The following is a 17,608-nucleotide window of genomic DNA, read 5'->3' as shown; positions in this document are numbered from 1 at the left end:
ATTATAAAAAGATTCAGCCTTTATTAGTCAAAAGTTGATGGGATTTTTTAAAGATAGCTTGTATTCAGGAGTAAGAGTTAAACATTGCAGTTGTGTATTGTAGATCTAAAAAGATTAAAAGAAAAGGTCTGGGCTCTGAAAGAAGTGACATGTTTTATTGTGAAAATCCTCAGAGGAAGTGTTATCACCGGCTGGTAGTAGGCTGGAGGAGGAGGGGGGAGGGGCCTGCGCTGCTCGGGTTGAGAGCAAACTTGCGTAGTCTTGCCACGGTTCTCGTCATCTGCCTGCCTCCTTCTTTCTATGGACAGCTTGAAGGGAGTAAAAGAAACCGCTCAGGTTGTTGTCGTCGGGAGCGCAGCGCCTTTCGAGGGCCCGGCGATGATTTAACCACGGAAAAACCGGGACCGAAATAGGGGCAGGGGAAGAAAAAGAGACGACGGCGGAGAGGAGAGAGGAGGAGAGCGGCCGTCGGAGATGTGCGGTCGGGCAGAGATTGCTGCGGTAGGTACTTACCAGCACAGCTGCTCCTTCTTCTACGTCTTGTTTTCCTGGTAAAGAAAAAAAAAAAATCCTCCGCATGTTCGGGAGGACAAAGGAGGGGGAGAAACGGTTAGAAGAGCTCCTGTTACCTGCTCTTTTCCTTGGGAGAAGCCAGCCATATTCTTTCTTCGGCCCAGCCAAATGGTAGCACACACCGGCCCCGTTTCCACGCTGTGAAAACAGACATTTACTTCCACTTTCCTGCTATTCGCCACGGACGTTTTCCTAAAAATGTCGTGTAAAAATAATAGCAATAATTAAAAAAAGCAAACAAACCTGCTTTTATTTCTTGCAGCAGATAACTAGTCTGGTGTTTTTGCTTTTCTGTGAGACCAGAATAAACATACCTACTACTAAATACCTCCCTAAATGTAAATATGCTCAAATACATTTAGTCATTTAAACCATTTTACTCAAGATGGCTCAGATGACAACTGTCATTTACTAACTGTACTTAAAACTCAGTTTACTTAATTTGTTACAGGTTTACTATGACATAATCTTACATGAATTAAATACTGAGTTTAAAGTTTTTAACATACTGTATTTAAATAAATGTATTTTAATAGCTTTTAGTTGCACAACTTAACATACATTGAAACATCCATTATATTGTGTCATCACGTTCAAAGAGGCATGTTTAAAAACAAACCTTGCATATATACAAATTTAAGCACTCTAGGGTATGTTTATCAGGATTGCTCCTTAAGCTTTTTTATTTAAACATCAAGTGTTAGTATGTAGCATCAAGGTGAAGGAATATCTTAAGATTGGAAGATATGAAGATGGGAATAGTTATGGGTGCTGAAAACTTCAATTTTCAAATAATTTCTGCTAGTGTAAAGACGCACTGTGTGTTCACGTCACAGTTTCTGCTGTGATTTCAAGCACACGTCATTCTCTTAGTGGTAGAATAAAAAAAAATCAGTGTGCTGGCAGCATAGGCACTTAAAAGAATTGTTGTTTCATGGATTCCCTCCTCCTCTTCCTCCTCCTCCTCCTCCTGCTCTAGGTAACCCTGTCTAGGCCTGGACTGTGCAGATTGTTCTGAGAGGAAACCGATAACAAACAGGGGAAGTGAACATGGCCGGGACCTCTGCCTTCTTTTCCAACGGCCCTATTTCGTGGATGGACAACGACGCAGAGATGAACAACCTGTACCGAGACCTGGAGCTGGGTACTGTGCTGACTATGTTTTACTCTAAGAAATCCCAGCGGCCTGAGAGAAGGACTTTTCAAGTAAAACTGGAGACCAGGACTATTGTCTGGACCCGCAGCACAGAGAAAATAGATGGAGAGAGTGAGTAGTTTACACACACGCTTACAGGGCTAGTGATCTTTTTGTAAACTGAAGAAAGTAGTTACAATTGCCAAGTTACTAGAATGTCTCACAGAATATCCAACGAATTAATTAGAAGTTCTAAATCCAGAAACTGAAGGAGCTGATGAGCTCAATTTAATCTAGACAGGTTGAATCTAAAAAACTGTGACTGAAGTTCAAAACTTATAAACTGAAATGACTGAATAATTTTACATAAATACTAATTTATATATTTCATACCTAATAAGGAATGTACAATAACATTTGCCTAAAAAACATTTATTACAGGCTGCTGACCAACAGTTAGCATAGGTGCTAACTTTACTTGATGAACACCTTCAGAAATGCGATTAGYAACTGTGTTTACTATTGACAATCTGCACACAAGTGTTTCAAAGTCATTGCAAAACAGTCATGTAATGGTAACTTTAGCTACTTTTTATAGACAGAAATCCTTCAAGAAAGAAAAAATGATGACAATAATTGCAAACATTTATTATTATTATTATTACTTTTATTATTGTGAATCTCTTATATGTTCGAACTGCAAGCAGAAGAGACCCTCTGATTTTTATGCATTTCATCAAGGTCTGAACATAACAAATCTGATTTTTTTCTTTTATTTATTTAGCTACTTTCAAATTCGATCCATGTCTTTTGCATATGTGGTATCAAACTTGACACACATCAGATGTTTTTCAAAGCGACCATTGCTGCACCTGAGTAGGCGGGAAGCAGCAAGATTAAATGTAAACATTGGATGAAACAAGCGTAGGAGATAATAATTAATTTGACTCTGATTGCACAATAACTTTCGAGTCGATCCACAYATGCTAACGTGTAGCATCCATGTTTATTTCTGGAAACACAGCTTTGCTTTCAGGGCCATAGACCGCTCACGCTGGAGTCTGATGGGGGTCACATTTAAATTTGAATGTAAACGTTCACGCAAAAAAAAAAAAAAATGGATTTGAGACAAAAAACAAATGGAACTGAGCATTAAGACCTGCAGTATGAAYTGTAGTTTAAAGATATCAGGACAGATTAACAAAATACATGTTTGACGTATGAAAAGGGATTCAGAATTTTCTATGTCAGCTGATACGATAAATCTAAAATTTAATTCTAACCCTCACCCCTCCTGGACACCATTATTTCCCTTTAACTTTAAGGGATGTCTCAAGTCTTGGATCTATGGATTTTGGGATCATCAGAGCTCAAATCGATGAAATTCAGGATTCTGCACTCCTCCACCAGACTAAAGTCCGCTCCAGGAGACTTTTGATCAGAAATGTTTAGTTTGAAATGGAAATTTATGGCAGTTGCTGTACATTATTGTGCCCCTGGATTTTCTTTTTAGCCCATTTCCGTCAGTCACCCTGTTCTCCGTGTTTCTTTTTCTTTTCTTTTTTTTTTAAAACATTTCTATGCACCAGAACATGCTCCTTCCATCGTGTGATCTCTGGGGAGTCACTCAAAAGAAGCAGTGTTTATGATTTACAGACAGAATTTTGAAAAGTGATTTGTCAGGGGTTTTTCCATTTGAGCGCTTCAAGTGGGGCAGTGCTATTTGGATCTTTTTAAATGTGTATTTTGTACAATTTTTAGGTTGCATTTGTTGATGTGGAAGTTTGTTCATGGAAAGAGGTTTTAGGRAACTTTCCGAAGTCCATGAGGTGATTTTTTTTTTCACCACAGAATTTTATGCATTTAATGCACCCAGTGGCCCGAAGATCACAGCCTAGATCATTTTTCCATCGTTCTCCTTGCTTACAGATATTTTGGGGGAATAAAGCTAGTAATAGTTTCATGTACTAGAGACTACAGAATGCAAATATTCTTTGCAATTTTCCATTAAGTAACATTGTTCCAACGTTATAGAATAGAGTGAAGCATCCTCATTTTATATTTCTGAAAAGATTTGTTTTTGTGTGTTTTGTTTTCAGTGTGACACAACCTCTGAAGTGTGTTTTGTAGTCTTGACATTTTGCACAGAATTAGCATTTAAAGTGTAGTTTTGTGCGCTTTTCTAATAGTGTCTAAAATGGTTTTAAACTTTCAGATATAACCAACTTTGTTGTTTTTTTAAGATAAAGCCTTAAAGAACAACAAGTACATGTTGTATTCAGATTAAGGTCACCAAACAGCAAGAAAGACCATTTTGTTACCCATGTCTGCTCCTTTTAAAAGGCATTTATTGTAACATGTAGCTGAGGCCATGCAGGCATTAAGTGTGTCGTTAAGTTTTCTGTGTCTCGGGTAGCAGGATGCTTTGTGCACAGCTGCATGCTGCTCCGGATGCAACAAAAAGTGCACACACACAAAAAAAGAAAAAGAAAAAGAAAGAAAGCGAGAGAGAAAAATGACAGTGAGCTCAGTTGCATTTTTTTGAGCGTATCATCTTCTCAGTGGGGAAGGGTTTCATACACCAAAGAGCTGTGAGCTTATAGCTGCCACTTGATACTCACCGAGAGGCAAAAGTGGCCGAGGTTGTTCRTTAATAAACAGAAATAGAGGCTGGGGGGGTTTGCTGGAAATGTCATAATTTAGGATCAGCTTAGTTTGAGAACAATGTCCAGTGATCATGAAAACACCACATGGCTAGTTCATTAAAGTCAATCGATCACCTTCTTTAACCAGATAAAATCCATTGAGATCAAGATCTCTTTTCCAAGTGTGATCTGACCAAGAGGTCAGCAGCACAAGTCATAAAATAATAATTAAAAAACAGTTCACAATTAAGAACAAAATAGTGTTACACAGGTTTAACCGGATTTAAACAGTGAATAATTTTAAGCTTTCAGGCAAAGCATAGTAATAATCTTGACATTGACTTTAACTAAATGATTTAGTGAAAGTACAAGTGATAAAATGAAAGAATATATGATGTTTGAAGTACAGACAGACAAAATACAGCTAAGTGACTGAATAGGTAATCRGGGGTAGACATAAGGAAATTTTTCAGGTTATCCATCGGACAACCTGTTGACAAAAGCTGGTTGTCTGCAAAACATTTTGGTTGTTCAAAAGAATCTCAAGAGAAATGTAATTTAACAAGCATATTGTTCTGTAGACGAAGTTTATTATATATAATTGTTCTCAGTCAGCCAGGTTGACAGGATCTGCATGAATAAAATTTCCTCATTCTCTTCATTCAAATAGAGTTCAACATTCATAAGCTTCTTTCTGCTCRTAGGTCAAACATTTTGACTTAAATAGGAGTATCCTGTGTACATGACCTTATTAAAAGTTACAGTTTAGTGTTCTGTTTGGTTTTACCAAGTTTTTTCTCCCTTTCATTTTTTACAAATGATGAACACCCGCRGCAGAGAACTTTAATCGAGGTCTTTTTTGCTTGGTTGTCCAMCGGACAACCAGGAGACAGGATCTGGTTGTCCGAAACRAAAATAGGTTGTCTCGGACAACCTAAACAATGTTTATGTCTATCCCTGGGTAATGTTTCAATCAAAGGTCTTGGTAATACTGTTAGGGTTGAGATGAAGTTTCTTAAATAAATGAGTCCTTGCGGTTTCRGAAATGTCTGTAAGGTGTTCTAAGCCTAAGGGGTGGAAAAGATGAATGCTCCCCCAGTTCAGTTCTGACACATGGAACTGTTAGGAGGACAACATTGCTGGAGCGCCGGGAATAGAGGCTGTTAATTCTTTGTAGTAAGGTGCATGAAGGATGGCCTTGTAGATTAGAGGTATCCAGTGTATGTATCCAGATTTAACATACAGCTCACAGTGATGAGTGCAGTAACTGAAAACAGTGATGAACCTCGGAGCATTGTGGTGAATGATGTCTAAAAACTGCAGATATTTTGATGGAGCACTCRTATACAGCACGTCGCCATAGTCCATTAATCCAGTAAGGGCAGTTATTATGGTGTTCCTTACTTTAGCTGAAAAACAGGCATTGTTTCTAAAATAAAACCCAACTTCAATTTGAATTTAGTAGCCTTTTTTTTTTTTTTTTTTAGCACAGTAAGCTTTAAATAATAAGTCACTATAAATGAAAAAAACAAAACAGGTATTTAAGTTTGGACCAGTTCTATTTGTTTCCTTGTGTGGTTACAATTTGTGGGAGACTCTCTCGTTGTTGTTTCTGTTAACTAGAACCATGAGCTTGGTTTTGTCAGCATTTAAACTAACTTAAGTTTTTGGAGACAATACTGAATGAAAGAGTCCTGCAGAAATGTAAAAGAATGAGTAAGGGAGGATGAGCAGCAACAAGTAACGATGTCGTCTGTGTAAAAATGGTAGGAATCATTTGACAGATAGCTACATAAATCAGATTGAGATAAAATTGGACCCAAAACAGAACCTTGTGGCACCCCTTTGACATCTAAAAAGAATGAGGTGGATCCAGCCACACRAACAGATTGTGTTCTGTTAGTCAGATAGTGTGCGAACCAGGAAACTGTGTGTTTTGATAGACTAGAATGTTCCAGGATGTTTATCAGTAGTCTGTGATCAACCATTTCAAATGCTTTGGACAGATCAATAAAAACTACAACACAATGTTTTTTGCTGTCCAGAGCATATGTAAAATCATTTAAGACTTTGAGAACTATTGTAACGGTACTGTGCTGTTTTCTAAAGCYCGACTGAAATGGTGATAAAATGTTATTTGACTCTAAAAATTCAGGTAATTTGTCAAAATACAATTTATGAAAATTGGTCTGTAGTTGTTTACATTTGTTGGTTCACCCCSTTTTTTAACAGAGGGAGAATAGTTGTCCATTTATCACTATTTCCACATTTTTTTGTGTGAATTTACATTAGGGCTGCACAATATTGGAAAAAAAWTGCAAKTATGTTCTAACCCTGCGATTAATATTGCAATATGACTTAAATAACAYTTTATGTTATGCTGCCATCTTGYTGATGATGAACCTGCACAGATCTCATCTTTTTTTGTACATTTTACAAGTAAATTTTTGTCAGAATTTGAGTTATTCTTATCCTTTATTACTTGCTTTTATTATGATGGGACCTGAGTACGTTTCCTTCTGTGTTCTATCATGTGCAAATGTGAATTGTGTTTCACCACCTAATGTGTCGTTTCTGTGTCTATCTTAGTTTCTGTGTCTTCCTTAGTTTCTGTTTCTGTCGCGCTTTAATATTAGCTTTCGTGCTTACTGTATTTTACTCTATTTTCTTCCAGTTCTTTGTAAATTTGCTCATCTTCCTTGTTTTCGTCAAGATTCTCATCCTCTTTCTCCTCAGCTTAAGAATTGACCAGCAACACTTCTCCAAAACATATTGCCATTATTGTTCCATAAGTTTCACAAAGAAATTACAAGCTGCCCTCTTCCACCGGCTAATGCAACCTGTCCAAAATAAAAGACGTAACAWRCGACTGTTTAGTGCAATGACTTATGATTTAGTGGTTAAGTGTCCAGATAACAGGTTGATTTAATTAGCATCTTACATTGCAGGAACAGCAATGTGACCATTGCGCACACATGCATTGTGCGATGATGATGATGATGATGATCAAACAATATATAATGCAGCTTTCTTTACAGTTGTGCATTTATTACTSTATTTGCACATTTTTTGTGTGAATTGACTTTTCAAATTTTGTTTACAGGYCTTGTCACCTTTAGCATTACATTATGTATAGACCCAAAGGAGGTTTCCAATAAATTCTTTGATTTAGACATCTTCAATGCTGGACAAAGTTCTTATAAGTTGCTATAAACTTGTCAAACACATTATAGTGCGGCAGGGCCTTACCCAATACCTGTAAGCATGTGGCTTAGTTACACACACATTATAGAGTGAAGATGCATGTGTAGGTTGACAAAGCAGGATGTGATAATTAAGATTAATTAACCACAACTGGTTAGATGCATATGCATCTGCTGTCATTAATAATTTCAACTTGTACAAATTCATGAATTTTTTAAGCCATTATACTTCAATTCAGAATCTGTTTTTGACTGTACTSTACATTGTGCGCAGAACATCATGATTTTAATGCTCAGTGAAGCTGCAGGATATCTTTAAACATTGTCTGTAGAACTTGTGGTAAAATTTGTTTACTGATAGGATATTACTTACTGTCAAAGTTTATTAATATCCAAATTCACGACATTCAAGTGAAACTCACAAGTCTGTGGTGCGCCTATTTTTATCCTGTAACGTTTAAGTCACCCAAATAGAGCTTTGTTTTAAGAAAGACAACAGAATATGACATGCACTTCAGGCATACTGCAACAAGAAAAATGTGATCGAATTTTTTTGAGACAGCCGTGATCATGTCTTCAGTCACCTGTATGAAAACAGCTGACCAGACCAACAGAAATGTTGCACTTCCACATTGTTTTGCAGGTTTTAATAAAGGTGACCAAACTAATTGTTTTTTAAAACATCCTGTCTTCTGCTTTTTGGCATCATAAATCTGGCATTAGAAAGTTTTGTTTGAAAGACATGCTCATGCTGTTGTCTGTGTTTAATCAAGGCAGATGCGAGAAAATGATGTGTACTTAAAAAAGGCTTTTACAAACAAGACATTAAATTCTGAGTTTTTTATAGGACTATAATATTTCCAGGATTTTCAAGATTTACTCAGGGATAATGCAGGGAATGTTGTTTCCATAAAATTCTGGGAGTCCTWAAACTGTTGCTTCCAGGACTCATTTTTCTTTTTACAAAACAGTTCTTATCGACATTGGCTGTATGTTTCAGCCTGCAGGGGAATAAATTTGGGGCCAATCAGACGCCTACCTGATTGTGTTCAGTGATGGATAAACATCTGTTTGTATTTCTCAGCAAAAGGAACAGCATTATTGCTGACCAAATCCCCAGTTCACTTTGCAAAAATGTAGCCCCAAATGTGTAACAAGCGTCTACTGTTGCTTGCGGACTGTTATACCTCAATTCAGTTCTTTGGCAAACAAACTTTTCTTTTCAAAAATATTGAGTTCATTTATCTGGTTCTAGTTCACAATAGAAGTCATCTCAGAGCACCGTACAGAAACATTCACATACATTAAAAAAATGCCAATTATAAAATGTTATATTCAGGATCCAGTAGTTTGCATCGACCTTTCACTTCATTGCAATCTCCCATTCTAATCAGGAACATCTCCCTCTTAAGAGGAAGAAACCCCCCAGCAGAACCGGGTTTAGGATGGCCATCCATCTGCCTTGGTTGGGTGGAGGTTTCAGAGAACAAGAAAGAAACACAGACTTCTCCTGCAGATAAACATTTTAATTTTTGATTCATCGGTCCAGAATACTTGCAGTTATTTTTCTGTACCCGGTTTTTTTTTTGTATAGTTTACTTGCTTGGCCCTTATTTTAGCTGAAGCTAGGAATTTTTGGAGTTCTTTTGACCCATGTCTCTGGACCTCTCAGGTTTCAGACAATTTTGAGCTGAAGACAGAGTTAGATATCTTACTTTTTCAAAGGGAAAATAAACGTGATGTGTCTTTYATCTGCCTCACTAAAATGCTTTGACCAATCATTTTTAATGTTGGCTGTTTGTGCTTCTTCAAAAGAACTTGAATTGAAACAGTCTTTGCCTGGTAGAACCTCTTCTTTATGTAGTGTAACGACCCTGTCTAAGGTTTCCCACGGTGTTTGACCTCTGACATGAAACTCTTCTGCAACCTCATCTCAATGGCAAAGTTTTTGTGTCACCTACTCGGCTGTTCTTTTTCCTTTAATGGTTCTTTCACCCTATATATGAAAATGATTATTATTAGCGTTAGTTTAATAATATAGGTTMATCATAAACCCAACTGTAAACCTAAACACTCCCCGATGATGTGTAAGTGTTACTAGAATAAATGATGCTGTAATGAAATTTGAAATTTGTATAGCCCGGTGATGTCAAATCTGGGTCCTTGAGGACCGATTACCTGTATGCTAGATGTTTTCTCAGCTCCAACACATCTGATTTGAATGATCTACATGATTCTGCAGAACTTTTAAGACCTGCTGAAGAGCAGGAAAACATCTAACGCATGCAGGACTGTAGCCCTGAAGGACTAGGATTGGACACCCCTGGTCTAGCCCAACAGCATTTTCACTTACATTTAAAACATTTGAACAGTATTGTGTACACATTAAACCCTCGTAATTTGCAGGGGTTTGTTCTCAAAAGAAAAACCTGAACAAAATCCAGAGGATGTTTGCGGTAAAATGTGTGGGYTTCTGCAAACAGTTATTAGTTAGGTTCTATAAAGTGCAGGGTTTGCTTTGAAAGTTAGAAAGTTGGATTTATCATAATATGTATTTGTTTTAAACTGAACAGTAAGTTCAGTCAAAAATAACAAAACTGCTCAGGCTTTTGTAGAATATCATCATTAAAAAAATTAAAATAGATTCTTATTTTTCCAAAGGCATATAGAAGATATATTGTACAAAAATGGTCAAGATCCTCACTGGTTTTAAGTGAAACTAACAGGCAAGTTCATAAATGGGGATTCAAATAAGCTCAAACTTGAACATCTGTTTTACAAATTCATTTCAATCAGACAGATGTGAGAAGGATGGTGATTGAATCTGATCACTAAACCGTTGCTACTTGTTTAATGACTGGTGTATTTTAAGCTATGCCTTAAGTAGAAGTACAAATGAATTAATTTTGGTTTTGAAGAATTGTTTTGTTTGTTGAAAGAGAAAACCAATCCCAGTAATCAGAGCTATATTTAGAAACACACATTAGCTGTTTCACCAGCAGATCAAACAACATTCTTTGCCTGCATGTGATCTAAATCAACAAACGGAGTCCATGCACACCTACTCTTTGCAACTTCTTTACAGCCGAATGAAATACAGAGTTTTTGCTTCAGTGTTTTAGTTGTTTTTGTCAACTTTGTGGAAACCGTTCATCATTCTGACCTGCTTTTTCCGTACCTCCCGCAAAAGACGAACGTGTGCGTTCACGTCTCAGAACGCTGATGTCATTTGTAGCACTTCTTTTGACATTTAGTGTGTTTTGAGAAATATATCAACAACTGTTAGAGCAGTAGCAGACTGAAGGGGTTGATTACACAATCAGAAACCACTTTTAATTGGAATCAACAAAAACGTTCACTGGAAAACACGAAGAACTCTGTAGCTGACGTGTTTCATTTTATTGCTATAGAAATGAGAACAAAATTAATTTAGTGAGTTGTTTGTTGGGAGGGAGTTTTCAGCTTGGCTTTATGCAAGGTGAGCTGCTTTTGTAACAACTTTCAAATTTAGCAAAAAGTTTGAGTGTTATTGTTTTGTGATTGTTTAAAATCAGCTCCATGCAACTTTTCCTTTTATTTTGTCATAAATGTTAAAACTATGATAATCTAATACAAAAGTGGCAAATTTATTTAAAGCTGCATGTTTTTACATATTTTAAATGGCAGTTATTGATGAAAACACCTGCGTTCCAGTTCTCCTACACTACAAATGTTAGGATGAACAGTAAAATAAAAAAATAAACGAATTTGTAAATCAAACAAGACTCATTACGAATGGATGGAAATTAAATAAATCTCTAGAAGACCCACCGTGGTCATCAAATCCTTTGTAGTTTTCTAAACTTTTCACTTAACATATAGCTCAGTTAAACAAAACATTTTAACCATATTTTTGCATTATTTCTATTTAACACTTCAGTCATTAAAATGTTGGACTATATTAAAAAAATCTGATTACTCATTAACGCACTTCAACTGTTCAGTTTTCTAAAACAAAACGTTCACATTTTATCTGATTTAAAAACAAAAGGCACACTTGTTGACTTGTAATGGAATGCAGTCTTGTAGAAAATCTCTCAAAGAATGGCATCAGAAGCAGAACGATGTGTTTTTCTTTGCCGTTGGGTTTCCTGACCGTGAGTTCTAGAAAGGTTCTGTGGGAGGAATGAGGAGAAAATGGGGGAGTTGGTGGCAGGAATATTTCCTCTTATCACTTATGGTTAGGTCACACCTCTGTGTTTAGATTTTTTTATGGTTTTTAATTCCCTGCATCTGCCCGAAACAGCCTCCAAATATTTTGATTGAAATGACTAAAGGTTCTGCCTAACAACAGATCGACCCGTCAGAGGCTGCTGACAGTCATCGGGAGTCTGTTGGCCTGTATGGGTGAGGTAAACTGAGCTATTTTGTATGACTGGCAGGCTCATCTTGGCGACATACAATGAGAAGACCTCATTTCATATAATACATGTGAAAATAACGTGCACACACTCACCTATACATGAGCACAAATGTGGTGTGTAGGCGGTGAAAGCACAGGATGTGTGGTACGGGGGCAGGAAGAGGAGAAGGAGCTGAAAAAGTGTGTGTGTGTTCAGCAGGAGAGCCCCTGCTTTAAGTCTGCCTGCTGCTAATGTAATGCCAGTAGGATCTGCTTTACATCCTCAACACTTAAGAACATTCAGACTAATAATTTATTGCATTAAAACAAAACATTCAGGATCTTTTTTTTTGTAGTTTTCTGTTTCTCGAGTTTCTACCTTGAGACAAACCACGTAGCATCTATAAAAAACAAAATTTGAAGTTATAGTTCCTGTTTTATGCACTCTAAATTATTTTCAAACCATTACACACATTCCAAACATGTTCCAACACACTGAAATTGTTATGTGTGCGATTTGATTGAACGCTCTAATTTTACGAACTCCCTGAACTCTTCGCTGTCTCAAAGTCTTGGGTTGTTCAGATTTATTTTTGGTAGTTTAGTCGATTTTGGTGTCAGGAAGCAAAGTGGGCTCAGTTTAAGCTCAGTGACTTGTTTCTGCTGAACTCAAATTTTCAGCTCTGTCTTCACTTGAAGTAAACCTTCTTGTGGTTTGGGTCTTAGACCTATCCTGTCTGTTTTATGTGGTCAGAGGATTTTCAGTACGCTAAATCAAACATGTTTATCTGTGAGAAAATAGCGAAGTGAGAAAACTAAAAAACAACGCACTTTCCCTGAGATTTGAAGTTAATTCAACACTTATTTTTCATTAAGTTGACAAAGTTTTTCAGAATTCTTTGTTTTGCTGTCTCTAAATTTACAAACTTGATTAAATAAGTGTGTTGTATACAGCAAGTAAAATAAGTATTGAACATGTCAACATTTTTCTCAGTAAATATGTTACTAGAGGGGCTAATGACATGAAATGTTCACCAGATATCGGTAACAACCCAAGTGATCCATACATACAAAGAAATCAAACCATAAATGTCCAGAAATGAAGTTATTTGTAATAATGTGGAATGGCACAGGGAAAAAGTATTGAACACATTTACTGAAATTTATCCAATATTTTGTACAAAAGCCTTTGTTGGCAATGACAGCTACAAGACGCCTCCTGTATGGAGAAGCCAGTCGCATGCATTGCTCAGGTGTGATTTTGGCCCATTCTTCCAGAAGAAAGGGAGGTGTAAAAAGGCATGGAAAGCCAAGACACCAGCTGAACTCTCTCAGTAATTAGATAGAAAGCCTGCCCCTTGTCAGTGCAAGTTAATATCAGCTGGTTCAGTCCCAAATGATGGCCAGGTATCACACAAGAACCATCTGATGATGGGTAAAAGTAAAGAGCTCGCTCAAGACCTTCACAACCTTATTGTTGCAAAGCATAATGATGGCATCGGTTACAGAAGAATGTCTAAACTTCTGAAGGTTCCAGTGAGCACTGTTGGGGCCATAATTCAGAAGTGGAAAGAACATTATTTCACCATAAACCGACCACGACCAGGTGCTCCTCGCAAGATTTCTGACAGAGGAGTGAAAAGAATTATCAGAAGAGTTGTCCAAGAGCCAAGGACCACTTGTGGAGAGCTTCAGAAAGACCTGGAATTAGCAGGTACGATTGTTTCAAAGAAAACAATAAGTAATGCACTGAACCACCATGGCCTGTATGCACGCTCACCACGCAAGACTCCACTGCTGAAGAAACAGCATGTTGAAGCTCCTTTAAAGTTTGCTGCACAACATTTAAACAAGCCTGTGTAATACTGGGAGAATATAGTCTGGTCAGATGAGACCAACATTGAACTGTTTGGATGCCAGAATACACATCATGTTTTGAGGTCAAATGGTACTGCACATCAGCCCAAAAACACCATACCAACAGTGAAGTTTGGAGGTGGGAACATCATGGTGTGGGGCTGTTTTTCAGCATATGGTACTGGCAAACTTCAAATAATTGAAGGAAGGATGAGTGGAAAAATGTACAGAGACATTATTGATAAAAATCTGCTCCCATCTACCAGGATGATGAAGATGAAACGTGGCTGGACATTTCAGCAAGACAATGAGCCCAAACACAAAGCCAAGGAAACTCTCAGTTGGTTTCAGAGAAAGAAACTAAAGCTGCTGGAATGGYCCAGCCAATCACCTGACCTGAATCCAACAGAAAATCTATGGAAAGAACTAAAGATCAGAGTTCATAGAAGAGGTCCACGAAACCTTCAAGATTTGAAGACTGTTTGTGGAAGAATGGGCCAAAATCACACCTGAGCAATGCATGCGACTGGTTTCTCCATACAGGAGGCGTCTTGAAGCTGTCATTGACAACAAAGGCTTTTGTACAAAGTATTAGATAAATTTCAGTAAGTGTGTTCAATACTTTTTCCCTGTGCCATTCCACATTATTACAAATAACTTCATTTCTGGACATTTATGGTTTGATTTCTTTGTATGTATGGATCACTTGGGTTGTTACYRACATCTGGTGAAAATTTCATGTCATTAGCACCTCTAGTAATATATTTACTGAGAAAAATGGTGACGTGTTCAATACTTATTTTACCCACTGTATGTGCAAAGTTTCAAATTGTGGATGTATCAGCATCAAAAGAATAATATGATTTTTTAAATATATAAATACATATATCCATATTTCTTGTTTCCAATCTGCTCACTTTTTCCAAAGCAGTGGATGCCTCTTGTTTGACTCACTACTGTCTTTGTCTTTGACTCTGCAGTCGACATTCGAGAGATTAAAGAAATCCGTCCTGGCCAGAAGTCTCGGGATTTTGATCGCCATGGGGATGACTCGTCAATACGGGTCGAACCAGCTTATTGCTTTGTTATTTTGTATGGGACAGAGTTTCGCCTTAAATCCCTCAGCCTCGCAGGTAAGTAGTCAATTTCTATTTCTCTAAATTTTCTTTTCTGTTTTGATTAGTAAGCTTCTGTGCTTTTTTGTTTTTACTATTTGCAATACTTATATTTACGTAAATGTAGAATATAATCACATTTCCCCGCCTTCACTCAAATGCCAAATTGTTATTTTCAGCAACATCTGATGAAGAAATGACCATGTGGGTGAAAGGGTTAGGCTGGCTTGTGGCCGACACTCTGAAGTCACCAACACCGCTTCAAATAGAACGGTAATCGTAAAAATACAAAACGATATTTAATAATGGAAAGAAAACTGTCGATGTTTCATTTAGAGATGATGGTGTTGAGATCTGTAGAGTCAGTGAGGTGAAGTTTTTGGGTGTTATCATTGATGAAAAGCTGACATGGAGACCTCACATAAATTATTTAAGAATAAAACTAGCTAAATGTATTGCATTGCTGTATAAAGTAAGAGAGTTATTCAATGATGAAGCTCTGTATATGTTGTATAATGCAACAATTGTTCCACACTTAATTTATTGTATTGAAGTCTGGGGGAAAGCATGTAAAACAATTACAAATCCTATTTTTGTTGTCCAGAAAAGAGTTGTAAGAATTATCACTAGAAAACACTACAGTCACCCATCAAATACATTATTTTATCAATTGAAATTATTGAAATTCTGTGATTTGGTTGATTTATATGTTACAGGTTATGTATAAGGCTCACAAAAGCATATTACTTTTAAACATCCAATTAAAATTTCTTAAGACAAAGAGTTGTTACAATCTTAAGGGGATAGAGATGTTTGTGAAAACAAAAATTCAAACCAGTTTGAAGGAGCAGTGTACCTCAATCCAAGGAATAAGACTGTGGAATAATCTGGAGAGTGATGTTGAAAATGCCAGAACAACGTTTATGTTTAAGAGAATGATAAAAGTTGGTTTGTTGAAGAAGTATGAAATAGTATAATGTATATTTACATGAATTGTTGTTTGAGAAGAAGGTGATGATGTTTTTGTTATTTGTAGATTGTTATTGTTTGAATAGTTTTTTTTTTGTTTTTTTTTTTGGTTAAGAAGGGGTGGGGGCAGCTATTATACATTTTTTTCTTCTTTCTGCTGCCATTCATTTTCTTTGTTTTTTTTTCATTGTATATTTAATTTATTTTATTTAAAAAATTAATAGAATGATAACAACATGCATCACAAACAACACTTAAGCTACTGTTAATAGACTTTAGTTTTTATTTCATTCCTAACTATTGATTCCTTTTATTTTTTTATAACTTACATAAAATTTCTTATTTTTTTAGGTGGTTACGCAAGCAGTTCTATGCAGTTGACCGCAACAGAGAGGACAGGTAAATTACACTTGGACCTAATCCTAACATCTTCATAAAGGTGCATTAATATAATTAGTGGGAACTCACTTCCCAGCACACAGTTAGCATCAGCTTGGCTTGCTGGACCCAGCTGGTAGGTGTTTGTGAGCRAGCTTATTTGAGGTGTAGAGAAGGAACTGACCTGAGAGCCACACAYGCCAGTCATGCTTCCTGCAGCAGGAAACAGACTGCAGAGAACCAAGGAGCTGTGCAGAGATGTTTGACTGTAACACCCCTGCCTTTGTTGTTTTTAAAATATTATTATTATTATTATTTTGTAAATGAAGGACGGTGTAATTTCATGCCAAAAAATTCCAAACTGTGTGGTGGAACTTAAGCTAAAAAGGTCTGTGTACTTTTTGGTCATTTGTTGTTCGTTTTAAAACCAGATATTGAAAAACAAAAAACAGACAGTTAATCTATTTTCATTTTGTATTTAAAAAAATGCTTATTTATCTTGTTGTCAGACTAGCTAGCTCCACCCTCAGTGGTCTGAGATGGACAGTGTTAATTTACGGTTTGATAAAAATAAAAAGACCACCGTTTTCCCTTCTATTTCTTTTTTTCCTTTTTAGTATAATATGAAAATAGAATAATCATCCGTTTTTCGATATGTTTTAAAAATGAAAATCGAATGAGCAAAAATTATTAACCGAACGACTCGTGTCTGTTTCCAAAGTTTCAGCTCTCCTGTAAAAATGTCATTTACATCTGGTAGGAAAGTGTCTGTGTTTGCAGGCCTTCGCACGTATTAATGTTTAATGTTTTCTTTCCACAAAATGTGCGTGTGGGTTTTAGGATATCCTGTAAGGATCTGAAGAATATGCTGAGCCAGGTCAACTACAAGGTGCCAAACATGAGGTTCCTCAAAGAGAAACTTCCGGTAACCTCCTTCCACTTATCACAGAGCCCCACTCCATTTCCCTGCCTGCTTCCTTTTCACCATTCTGCTGTTGGGGGCTAAAGATTTACAATCTCTCATTAATGCCACTCTTCCGCCCCCCACTCTTGTTTTAGGACTCAGAGATGAGGAACGGTGATGTGTCCTTTAGCCAGTTTGCCCAGCTGTACCGTAACCTCATGTTTGATGCTCAGAAAAACGTAAGTGTAGTCATTTTATGTACACACAGATAAACTCAGCTCTAACCCTGTCTGATGTCCTGCCATGTCCCACTTCACCCCCCATCTGTATGTTCTCAAATGGCTGCAGGATCAATATGCACCAGTTAAAACCCACCGACCCTCTCTAGTGGAGGCCATTAGGACACACTTCCACATGTATACACACACACACACACACACACACACAC

At 37.0% G+C, this 17,608-nt stretch overlaps 1 protein-coding gene across 1 annotated transcript; it reads left to right on the top strand.

Moving 5' to 3' along the window:
* Nucleotides 1-195: 195 nt before the first annotated feature.
* LOC106534458 (1-phosphatidylinositol 4,5-bisphosphate phosphodiesterase gamma-1) lies at nt 196-17,399 on the top strand (the record flags this gene model as incomplete). The annotated part of the gene is given in 7 exon segments (XM_014031103.1): nt 196-501; nt 1,553-1,840; nt 14,775-14,927; nt 15,089-15,182; nt 16,230-16,277; nt 17,097-17,181; nt 17,316-17,399. Coding segments are annotated over 6 exon segments (681 nt in total), but the record flags the coding sequence as incomplete, so codon positions are not given.
* Between the last annotated feature and the right edge of the window lie 209 nt (nt 17,400-17,608).

Source organism: Austrofundulus limnaeus, unplaced genomic scaffold (assembly GCF_001266775.1).
Source record: "Austrofundulus limnaeus strain Quisiro unplaced genomic scaffold, Austrofundulus_limnaeus-1.0 Scaffold1177, whole genome shotgun sequence".
In the NCBI taxonomy this organism is placed as follows: Eukaryota; Metazoa; Chordata; class Actinopteri; order Cyprinodontiformes; family Rivulidae; genus Austrofundulus; species Austrofundulus limnaeus.
Note: the sequence above shows the minus strand (reverse complement) of the source record. Positions and strands in the feature narration are given on the sequence as shown.